At 46.2% G+C, this 12,011-nt stretch overlaps 1 protein-coding gene across 3 annotated transcripts in view; it reads left to right on the forward strand.

Annotated features, from left to right (window-relative positions):
• Positions 1-12,011, forward strand: part of TNFRSF11A (TNF receptor superfamily member 11a) — a 54,346-nt gene that overhangs the window by 16,188 nt on the left and 26,147 nt on the right. For 2 of the 3 annotated variants that reach the window (XM_053902799.1, XM_053902800.1), the window contains exons 2-3: positions 6,778-6,859; positions 8,074-8,199. In XM_053902799.1, the coding sequence (XP_053758774.1) occupies positions 6,778-6,859; positions 8,074-8,199 (208 nt within the window). The remainder of the gene's footprint in view (positions 1-6,777; positions 6,860-8,073; positions 8,200-12,011) is intronic. The other variant, XM_053902801.1, reaches the window with a different exon arrangement.

Genomic DNA, 12,011 nt, shown 5'->3' on the forward strand with positions numbered 1-12,011 from the left:
TCAGGTGTGCGCACGAGCATTTGCCCCCCACCATTGACCGCTGGCCAGGGGTCCACCACTGTGCTGAGCGAATAATGCAGTTCCCTCGCTTCATTCCCCCACAGCTTGCTAGAGAGGCCTTCTAGCTTCACAGTGAGGAAGCAGAGTCTCAATTTTTATGAGTATTGCTGCTTGCCAGGACTACCTGACTTACGTGAATGGTCACATCTGCTCCTCACTGCAGGGGGAGGAGTGCAATTATTAGCCCCATTTTACAGGTGAGAAGACTGAGGCCTTAGACTTGCCCTCTCCCTTGTCCTCCAGTTGTAGAAATGGAGACGGTTTTACTAAAGCGACGTCAGGCATTCATCTATCCCAGCCAAACTGGAAGCTGAATTTGGAGAACTGGGGAGAAAAATCCTGCCCTGAAGTCCACTGCCCTAACCGCCGTGCCGCCTGGCCAGGCCCTTCCTCCTGCTTCACCTCTTTCCGAGTTCGCCCGGCCCCTCCCTCTGTCCTGCTAAATTCCTGCATGCTGGCATGTCAGGCTTTATTTGAGTTGGTCGTTCATTTTTCTTTTTTACCGTAGAGACCTATCTTATCAGACGTCTGAGCTACCAATGAGTCCTATGACATTTCCACTTCTAGTTATGAACTTGCAACCAAGAAGCGTGCGGGCAGGATGCTTTCTTTTTATCACTAGACATGACTCAAGACTGAAGTAGAGACCGGCATCTGGAAGCTCCTGGAGGAGAGGAGCTAAGAAAGGAGCAAAGCTGAAAAGGTCCCCCAGAACATCTCGATTTGAAGGGGTTTTGACACACTAACTGGGGTGTCCGTGAGGGGAGACACTTGAGATCTCTCCGGCCTGCGGTTCTCAGCCAGCCCAGAAAAAAAAGACCCTCAGCAGAATTTGCTGGCTCGCCCTGATCCCTGATCCGTTGAGCCTCATCTTTTGTTTGTTGTTCATTTGTTTCTCGAAACAAAGGCTTCAGAGACAGGTTCCTGGAGTGAGACAGTCCTAGTTCTGGGGGACACAGGTGACTAGCAATCTCTTTGTATTCTATTCTGAGTAGGAGCAATTTCAGTAGTGACTTTCTTTTAGGATATTGTTTCTCAAGGACAGCAGGACTATTAAGTGAGGTGTAATTTTCACATTTCATAGTTTCTCTCTTAACACAAACCACATCTTTCAATTCGACTGTAACAGTCAGAAATTTGATACTATCTTGACTTAAATTATAACCAAATTTCTCAAATATAGTCACGGATGATATTTTATAAAATAAAATCTATGGAAAATCCCTCGTTTGTTTTTCTGGGTTGGGTTCTTTTCCTCTTGATTTGACAGAAGGGGCCAAGCTTCTTTCTGCTTTGTTATATGTCAGTATGAATTTTCAGCAGAGCCAGCAAGTAATTTTAGTATCCATAATGACTTTCACTACAATTGGGTTGCTTAACAGCACAAAAAATAAATATTTAAGTCAACCTTCCCTACGGGATCTAAATATAGACCCACCGGTCTCTGTAGCTCCACTGGCAAAGATGTTATCTTTCCTCAGCTTAGGGTTTTTCAGAATTAGATCCAACGTGGCTTTGCATTGGGAGATAAATCCATGCAGCTTTATAAAGAGAAACTTGATGTACAATTTATTATCTTCCTCGTGCCTCACAAAGCCTCGCTCCGGCTGTGGACACGCTTATTCCGGGCGAGTTCGTCATCTGTTAAAATAAGCAGCCTGTGTGCCCTGAGAAAAAAATATACACACGACACAAAACATACAAGAGAGTAAAGCAACAGAAGGCCAGTAAGTTAAATGTATCGTCTCGCCATTTTAACTCCTCTTTCTAGGGCTTTCCAAGGAATCTATGTGGGTGGGGGGGTTGGCAAAGCGTATTTGCTATAAACAGACTCCAGTGTTCCTTATCAATCTGGGGAGAGTCTTTTAGAAAACAAAGGCTAGTTGATATAAACCTGTGGGTCAAACATCATTTTTGTAGTTTAATAAGAGCGATAGTAGAGGGGCTCCTGGCTGGCTCAGCGGGTTAAGCGTCCGGCTTCGGCTCAGCTCATGGTGTCGCGGTTCCTGGTGCTTCGGCTCCTGTGTCTGCTTCTCTCTGCTCCTCCCCTGCTCACGCTCTGTCTCTCAAAAATAAATAAACATTTAAAAATATATATTTTAAAAAAGAACTGTAGTAGAACCCTGCCGTTACATGGCTTTTTTTTTTTTTTTTTTAAATAAGACTTGTAAGTACCATCGTATTCCCCAAAACACAAATGCTGCTGACAGGCCTGACCCCAAGCTGGCCTCCAGGGCACCTGTTCTGTGGATGAGTGTCCCCAGTGGATCACAGATCAGTTCTCCCTTCACACCTGCAAGGGGGATGCAGCAGGGGATGGGCGGTGCTGGCACCTGCCGGGAGAAGTGACAGGGAGACTTCCCCCAAAGCCTGTGGTTACTTTTGAATTTTGTATCATGTCACTGTATTCTTTACTTAATAACTGGAAAGTCAAAAAGTGGTGCTGCTTTGTTTCATGAAAACAACTATGGCTCAAAAGCTCTATTGTTTCAGCAGGAAACAAGCCAATCATAAAGGAGTTCTGGAACAAAAAGATCTAGATAACTAACAGGTCGTTTGTGTCTCGATGCAGTTGCCGACGGCCTTTTGCTGTTGCATCTTGAGCAAAGAAAGGAGACTGCAGGGTTAACACATCACCCCTTCTGCTAACTTCCCCTACTCCCCCAGTGAGTGTGCTTTTGTAACATTTGAGCGGGAATGGCTTTTTATCAAATTCCTGCCTTACTAGGATCGCTACCAATAATAATAATAGCCACCTCACAACCACCGAGAGCTTGGCCTTGCAGGATGGAGTTAGGCGCAAATTCTGAGCAGCTGGAAGGGAAGGCCTGAGGACCAGCAGGGGCTCCAGGAGCCTGGGCGCTCACCCCAGCCTGAGAGCTATGATCTGTAGGAAGGGGGTGCCTGGGTGGCTCTGTTGGTTGCGCATCTGATCTTGATTTCAGCTCAGGTCATGACCTCCTGGTTTGTGGGATCGAGCCCCGTGTCAGCACAGAGCCTGCGTGGGGATTCATTGTCTCTCTCTCTCTCTCTCTCAAAAATAGATTAAAAAAAAACCCCACACCTACAATCCTTAGGCAAAAGGAGGGATCGGACTAAGAGAGACTGGGGGGCATCCATGCATTCACATGTACTTGGCAAGACATGCAGGCAGGAGGAGACTGGCATAAGAGAGCTCCGGGCACAAAGGAGAGGGGGCGCAGGCTAACCGGAGACCAAGCTAGGCAGGCAGGACTCAGGGACTTGGAAGCTGGGGGCACAGGCAGGTGGAGCGAGCCTGGCCTGCGGCATCGCGAGACAGGTCCCCAGGGGACCAGCAGAAGCAAGACAGGCCAGTGGATTTCCTAATAGTTACCAACCCAGGTACTGCAGCCGGGAGAACAGCCCTGGAACCCGTCCTGGGAGTGGAGCACGGGATCCGAGCGAGGCCAACACACGGCCGGCTCCGCATGCTGCGTGTGAGGTCAGGGAGCCGCTCAGGCCTGTAGCAAGAGGGTTCGTCCTACAGCTGCGTCTCTGCAAGTGGAGGCAAAGAAGGTTGGCAGAGACAGCCAGGATGGAGGAGCAAAAAGGACAACGGCATGGCTTGCCTTCTCCTGAGTGTGCAGGCACCCTAAAGAAAATTTTCCAGATTCTTTTTATTTACCCGCAAACCGTATTTCCTTACGTGTGCGTATAGGTAGCCTTTTAGGTTGTATATATATTCCATTTTGAAGGTTTGAAGGCATCCTGCAAAGCATATAACGTGCCTAAAGAGCCAAATAGCGTTGTAAGCTGTGCCTCGAATTAGATTAATGCCCTAATTGTCTGCCTCACCATGGCAAATCTTCCCGTAGCAAAATTGCTGCCGCCGCTGCTTAAAAGATCTGTAATCCTGTAGCTCTGTCAAGTAGATATGTCGGTTTGGGGGTGATGAAAATGTTCTAGAATTATATGGCCATGGTGGTTGCACCGCTTTGTGAATATACTAAAACCCGCTGAACTGCACCCTCTCAAGGGGTGAGTTTTATGTGAGTTATATATTGATTTTTAAAAAAGAAGCCACGTTCGGGTGTAAAGTCACAGTCAGCTTAGGAGAGAGAAATGAATTCGAAGGAATTGTCTGTTGAGGAGCTGGGACATCTGGTCACCTCTGGAATCGGTGACTTGGCCCTTTTTGCCAGAAGGTGTGAAATCCCTGGGCTCGAAAATGGATGGGCGGAGTGAGTCACAGCCACACTCCTGGATGGGCAGACAAATTGTCCACATGTTCACGTCAGCTGGTGCTCAACAGGAACCAGGCTTTGGAACCCAGGACACGGCCCGACAGTGTGCTAAGCAGCTGCTTCAGGGGTAGACCTTTTACCAAATTCCCCTAAAAAGAACCTCTCTGTGGGTAACATAAAGCCTATGCTTATCTCCCAGAGACTGCTGCAGCTTTCGTCTGGGTCAGAAGCAATTGATAACCTTTACTATCTGAAATGAGGCCTGACCACATGTTTCTCTTGTTTGCCTTTGTCATCAGTAAGGCAGGAGTGTTCGCATATCATCAGGCTCAGATGAGTCCTAGTCGGGAGAATTTGCATTGACCACATTCAGCTTTGCCGGTTCTCTCCTGTTCGTCTTCCACGTGCATCTGTTGCCTTGCCAGTCGCAGACCAGGGCTGCCTCCGGGGGAACAGAACGGAATGGAGGAATGGTTTCTGCTATGTCACCCTTCCTGGTTTCCACTGGGCTCGCTGCTCGGCCCTTAAGCCCTATCCCGCACCAGCTCGCGGGGAGCATCCAGCTTGCAGTGTCCCGAGTCCCCGGGAAGGGTTGGCTGGGCTTAGTCCAGATACAGCCTCCCTGGCACACGTGACCCCAGGAACACATTCAGCATTCTCACCGACCTCAAAGTAGCCCTCCCTGCCCCCTCCCTCCCGGAAGCCCTCTGCCTGGCCCGCGGGAGGCCGGAGAGGGCCACATTGGCTGCGTCCCCCACACCCCCACTCCGCTTGCCTCGGGTCCTCTGGCTGTGGTGCTTTCTTCATAAAACTTCCTTCCATAACTGAGGTATTTTGAGAATGCTGGGCTTCTTCTAAGCTGTTATTTCCACACCTTCCATCCAGGCACTTTAATATGCAGATGAAGCCCTCTGCGGGGCTCAGTCATTGCTGTCCCCCACCACTCTGCTGATGGCCTCCCTCGCCACCCTGACCCCATGCGCCATTTTAGGCCTCAGAACTGTTCTAAGTTCTCTCCCTTCCTCCCTCTCCCTACCTCCCCCTGCCAGTTCCTTTTCTCTCATCTGGCCCATCTCTACGCATCCTTTAAGACTGAGCTCACTTATCAGAGTCCTTAGGACACCCTCCCTGGCCTTCTCAGGCTGAGGCAGGATCTGCCTCTGTGGGGGACGCACGCCGGTGTGTATAAGCCCCTTGAGGGTAGGGTTTGTAACTTCGGATCCCTGAGCCCCAGCAGGCGTGCAGCCTTTGGTGACTTTTGAGCCAAATCCAGCTGTTGTGCCACACCGTTCTGTTTCTGACCTGCCTGCCTGTCGACAGGACTGTGGTGGTGTTTCTTGCACACTGAGAAAGCTGATGCAGAAGGAGCTTTCCTGTGGCAAAGTGATAAGAATCTCTGAGTGATTGCAGGGGACTTGGCTTTTTGTTTTGTTTTACGTAGATGGGCAGATCTGGAAATTGTATCTAGAATTGTACAGAAAGGAAACAGAGGCTCAAAAAGCTTAAGCGGCCAGTTGCGGGGGGGCGGGGGGGATCCTCTCAGCCAGCAGGCCGCAGGACCCAGAGCTCCAACCCTGCAGTGTTCCTGTAACTCATTGTTGTCCCACTTAAAAAATTCTCCGTGTGTTTCAATTCTAAGAGGTAAGCAGTATTAAACATCTTTTTTTTTTAATTTTTTTTATTTTTGAGAGAGAGAGACAGAGACAGAGAAGAGCACACGTGGGGGAGGGGCAGAGAGAGGGAGAATCCGAAGCAGGCTCCAGGCTCCGAGCTGTCAGCACAGAGCCCGATGCAGGGCTCGAACCCACGAACTGTGAGATCATGACCTGAGCCGAAGTCAGTTGCTTAACCAACTGAGCCACCCAGGTGCCCCTAAACATCTTTTAAAGCTCAGAGAATGTCTGGGCTGCCTGGGTGGCTCAGTCGGTTAGGCATCCGACTCTTGATTTTCGCTCAGGTCATGATCTCATGGTTCATGAGTTCAAGCCCCGCATCGGGCTCTATGCTGATGGTATGGAGCCTGCTTGGGATTCTCTCTCTCTTCCTCTCTCTCTGCCCCACATGCGCGTGCTCTCTCTCTCTCTCTCTCAAAATAAATAAGCTTAAAAAAAACTCAGAGAAAATCTGTAAGACCAAATTTGACATCCCTTGTGGACAATATGAATATTAAGGGGCCTCCTTATGTTCTACGGTTTTATGACCAAAGTTGCCGAGCATGTATCTGCCCACCATGTGACCGTAATCCATCATATTACCATGAGCATAACTGGAATAGTTTTAAATGCTTAAATGGGTTTTAACGCCAGTACCGACTGGTTTCGTACATTCTTAGTGGGGAATGTGCTAATATAGGGAAGTGGCATTGCAGGGAGGCGGTATCACAAAGAGCAGTTTCAGGACTGTTGATGGTGTCTTCTTAGGCTTGTCAGAAATGGAATTTGGTGATCCACTTTTTGTTGTATCCAGAAAGGACTTGTGCAAAATCTCTACCTGGTGTCAATTTCCTTTGCAGGTGACTTTTCAGATCACCCCTCCATGTACCCATGAGAGGCATTATGAGCGTTTTGGACGATGCTGTCATAAATGTGAACCAGGTTTGTGTGTCTGAGTCACCTTTCCTTGCCCCTCAAAAGCGGGTGGAGCTCTCATTTATTTCTTAATCCAAGGAATAACTTCTATCCTGCCAGATTAAAAAAAAAAAAAAGAAAGAAATTGGATCGACTTTTTATGGCAGTGGCAGGTAGCACTGTGTGTCACCCTGAAGACAAAAACCTTTCTCTCAATAGATAAAATCACTTAAAAATCAAAGGCAATTGCAGAAACTGGTACTTAATTTATGCTGGAACACAGTTTTCTAAAACGCTGTTTCTTGAGAAACCATGGTTTTAAAAACTATATTTTAGCACTTTGCAATTCAAACTTACAACATACAAAATGCAACTCTTCTTTAAAAGTATTTTACAGAAAATTTGGGGGAAAATACCATACTGGAATTGTTGCTGCTGAAAATTGCCTACACCCTATTAAACCTTCTCCCCACGCACCTGCTGAGGGGCAGAAGGCGGACCGGTTACCTCTCCCCCATAGTTGCTCTGCCAGATTGTGGCCAAGTGTTTCTACAGCCTCAGTAAAGCCCCAAGTCCGTGGGGTCCTCACTCATTCATTGTTCTAGAAACCGCGGTTACATTACAAGAGGATCCTTTAGATATTCAAGATGTAAATATTTTTCAGATGTGCAGAGCAAGAGCTGGTGATTTTTGTGAGCATGCATGCATGTGTGTGCGTGTGTGTGCATGTGTGTGCGTGCGTGTGTGTGTGTGTGTGTGTGTGTGTAGTACTGTTTAGTCAAACTGAGTTACCTGTGAGCCCCCAGTATATGTAGAACAAAAGAAGTTAAGTCTCCAGATTGACAGCAGAGGGGATTTTGGAGATGGGAGGGCAGGGGTAAGGTGAAATTCTTGTTTAGCCCCCAGGGAACCCCTCAAGTTCTACAGTTACCTGTTAGAAAACCATCCTCCTTTTCCCTGGTCAGCAGAGATGTAGGGTGGAAAGGATGATGTTTTACTTAGATGAGCTAAAAGGCTGCTCACCTTGAGCACAGCAAACCTAGGAGAGGCTGTTTTAGCCAGCTGGGATGCCTGAGAGCCCATCACTGATACGTGGCCTCATCCCTTGTATCCTACTGTGTTAGGGGACTTCCTGGGATCACAGTCCTTTAAATGGTCCAATAGATTGGTGTATTTTTGTTGTTATTTTTCTTGGGGGGGGGTATTTTCAATTGGTGCATTTTTTTCTCTCCTAAATTAAGGAAAGTACATGTCTTCTAAATGCACTACTACCTCGGAGAGCGTATGCCTGCCGTGTGGCCCGGACGAGTACTTAGACACCTGGAATGAAGAAGACAAATGCTTACTGCATAAAGTCTGCGACTCAGGTATGTCAGGCATATCAGCGGCAAGTGTGAATAAGTGATATTTTTGATACGGTGGTGCTATCTCTTTTGGGGGGCATAGGGAGAAGCTTTGACCTTGGACCCCGAGAAGCAAGTGCTTCAGATCCCGAAGCACTGTGTGAACATTCTTCATTCAGAACATATTTTTGTTTTTAAGAGAGAGGGAGAGAATCCCCAGCAGGCACCACGCTCAGCACGGAGCCCAACGCGGGGCTCAATCCCACAAACCGTAGGATCGTGACCTGAGTTAAAATCAAGAGTTGGACACTTAACCAGCTGAGCCACCCAGGCATCCCTTCATGTCAAACTTTTGTTCGAATATAATTGAGACCAGGAGAGGTTGGGTGACTTTTCTAAGGTTAACAAATGAGAAGCAGGACTCAAAGCCAGATCTGACTCTCAAGTCTTCTTCCTGAACCGTAAGTTCTTACTTTTCTTCCTGAAAAGTAAGTGTCTTACTATACAGTTTGATCTCCCTATCAGACTGCTAATTTTTTTTTATTTTGACTCAAAAAAAATGTTAATTATAGTTTAATTGTAGGAATCAGGATCAAAATATGTCCCTTTAGTCTTGACCTAGAGGTTCCTTTGCCTTTTTTTTTTTTTCTTTTCCATTTAGTTTCTCTGTTGCAGAAACCATCTTTGTAATCCTGTGAAGTTTCCACAGTCTGATTTCTGCTGGTTGCATTCCCTTTGTGTCATTTAACAGATTTTTCTGTCTCTTCTATTTCCTGCAAAGCGATTGTTAGGTCTAGAAGGCTCATGAAAAGCTGGGTATTTTTGTTTGTTTGTTTGTTTGTTTGTTTGTTTGTTTGTTTTGCAAAACTACTTCATAGTTGGCATGATGCAGGGATCATATAGTAGCTAGCTGCTTACCTCTCTTCTTGTGATATGAGCAGCAGTCGACCATCATGGCCTCGATCCATTTTCATTAGGAGCTGTAGAAACGTGACCTCTATCACTCCTTCTTCATTACAATTGGAGAAGCTTCCCTCCTCAACTAATTGTTACCCTGAATTACAGTATATACAGGAAAGGCGGAATGAATGCTTGTAACTTTATTTACCACTTTTCAAAATAATGCCTAGATCACCAAGCTTCTCCAAAGGATTTGTATGAATATTACGAATGCAGCCATTTAGACATATTTGAGGTATTTTAATCCATTGCAGTTACTAGTTGTATGGGTGCTCAGATTATCTTACCTCCTCCCGCTGGCCACTCAGTCTTTGCTATGACCCCAGGTGACTTTAAGAGCTCCCCTTGCCTCCAGGCTCATCTTGGACATTTCCTACTTCGAACCTCAAACCAGCCATTTCTTTAAGAATTCCTGACTGCATCCAGAGGAACATCTTATTCAGCGACCTCACTCTGGGTGCCAGTGAGGTTCACTGTTACCAGACTGATCCTTGTTTATAGGTTCTTTTCAGTGGACAGAATTAGGAGAGAAGTATTTTTTTTAAACGTCATAATTTTCTAATGTGTTAGAGACAGCTGGCAGATTTTGGCCGCAAAAGGTAACATGGAAACTCCACTGAGCAGAAGCATCTGATCAAGTCTTGTTTTCTTTCCCACTGCTTAGTAATGACCTTGACTCACTGCTGTCTCTTGGAAATAAAGATTCATTCTGTCTGCTGCCAAAGTCAATTAAAGCCCCAAACCTGGTACGTTAAGATACTTAAAAATAACGTCAAAATTTTTCATCACCACACCGGCTTACATGCACTCACATTTGAGTGGGTCATGGAATTAGAATTTTCCAAGGAAGTGATCCTTGTCCATGTATGTTGTGGCATTAGGCACATGTTTAAGCAGATTGGCCTTGGTGCTATACAACTGACCTGGGCCCCGGGGAGCAGAGCGGACACAGGAGGGACGCAGGAAGATTTCTCAGGTTCTCCATGCTCGGGTCTAAAAAGAATGGGAATAGGAAACATCCCCTCCCTGAGGGCTGGAACTTGGGCTTCTCTAACAGAATAGCACAGACTGAGTGGCTCAAACAACAGACCTTTATTTCTCCCAGTTCTGGAGGCTGGAAGTGGGAGATGGGGGTGCCAGCATGGTTGGGTTCTTGGTGAGTGCCCTCTTCAGGATTTCAAGATTTTCTTGCCGTGTCTCCATATGGTGGAGAACAGAGGAAGGAAGCTGTCTGCTTTTGTACAGAGGCACTAATCCACTCATGTGTCTCCAACCTCATGGCCTAACCACCTCCCGAAGGCTGCACTTAGTACCATCACCCTGGGGGTTAGGATTACAACATGAATTCTGAGAGGACCCACAATCTGTCCAAAACAAACTTCTATAAGTACTCAGTATAAGTAAGGCTATTTGGATAGGCCAGGTGAGATGGGGTCCTATAGGGTCCTAAAGTCTGTTTCAAATAATATTGTATTATATCGTGTATGTGTGTGTGTGTGTGTGTGTGTGTGTGTGTGTGTGTGTGTGTGTGTATGCAGGTTGATTTCTGTTATTCACAGAATAACATCAATGTTCTATAAAGTCATCACAAAAAATGAACTAGCAAATACTGAACCACTGCTCCTAGGGGAAATACAGGGTTAGGTTCCTGGGAGCCTCTGGTCACAACATCTTTGTTAACTGATCCATGTTTAACCTTGTTTTATGTGTGTTTCTGTTTAAAGACACCTTAATAAATATTCTGATTCATTAACATTGAACTTACAACCAACAGTGCTGAAATTCATGCCTGGACAAAGTTTATCTTAACATATATCTTCTCCATGAGACACATCACAGCCTTCTTGAGGGGCCTGGAAATACCAAATGGCACTTGTGCACAATGACTGTGGGCCATTTTAAGCAATGGCATCACTAACAAAAAGCACAGAAATGCCAAAAATGGGACACTAAATAGACCACAAAAAGGACACTTGATTCCAGTAGGCACAAGAAGGCAGAGTGGGACTTTGCTTGACCTCAGCTGAGAGCACGCATGTCTGGCCAGTGGCTTGAAATTTCCACTGTTCTGCATGTGTCCAAGAATGACCGCAACAGTGCCAGGAGTACTGAGGTGGGGGTTACAATGAAATTTTGGCGAGTGGGTGAAATGGCAAATATGAATCACCAAATGGAGATGGCCTTGTATAAGCCTGACTTCTCTTCCACAAAAAGTGGAAAGGGCAGCTTTGGGTTAAGAAGAGGAGCACTTTGCAATGTGTTGTGAGAAAAGAGACAAGTACCAAACAGATTGCCCTGAGTATTTGGGGGAGATTAACTTCCAAGTATGTCATCAGGCTCGACTTCTGTAATGCATTCTCTCATTACGCATCACACTTCTCTAATTACACCGTGACCCCTGTTTTCACAGCTCTGAATAATCTTGTGGTCCTGCAGGATCCCAAGATGAATCCCCGGTGTCCAGATCCCTGTTCTCTTAGGTTCAATGTGGCATTAGTGTTAAGACTATTGATCACATTTGAATTCACTAAAAATTAAGCAGCTGTGAAATCTATTTTGCATTAGCCAAAATAGACAATAATCATAATTCCCCGGTTCTTAGTGCTGTCACTACTATGAAAATTGCCTTTAAAAAAAAATTCCAAGACTCGGAGTGCCTGGGTGGCTCAATCAGTTAAGCAAGCATCGGACTTTGGCTCCTGTCATGGTCTCAGAGAGGGAAGCCTGCTTGGGATCCTGTCTCCCTCTCTCTCTGCCCTTCCCCCACTCATGCCCTCTCTCTCTCTCTGTCTCAAAAATAAATGAACATTTTAAAAAAAAAACTCACAAGACTCTTAATTATTGAGAGAGAGAGAGAGAGAGAGAGAGAGAGAGAG

This window comes from Panthera pardus, unplaced genomic scaffold (assembly GCF_024362965.1).
Source record: "Panthera pardus isolate Hobbes unplaced genomic scaffold, ASM2436296v1 HiC_scaffold_15, whole genome shotgun sequence".
Lineage (NCBI taxonomy): Eukaryota > Metazoa > Chordata > Mammalia > Carnivora > Felidae > Panthera > Panthera pardus.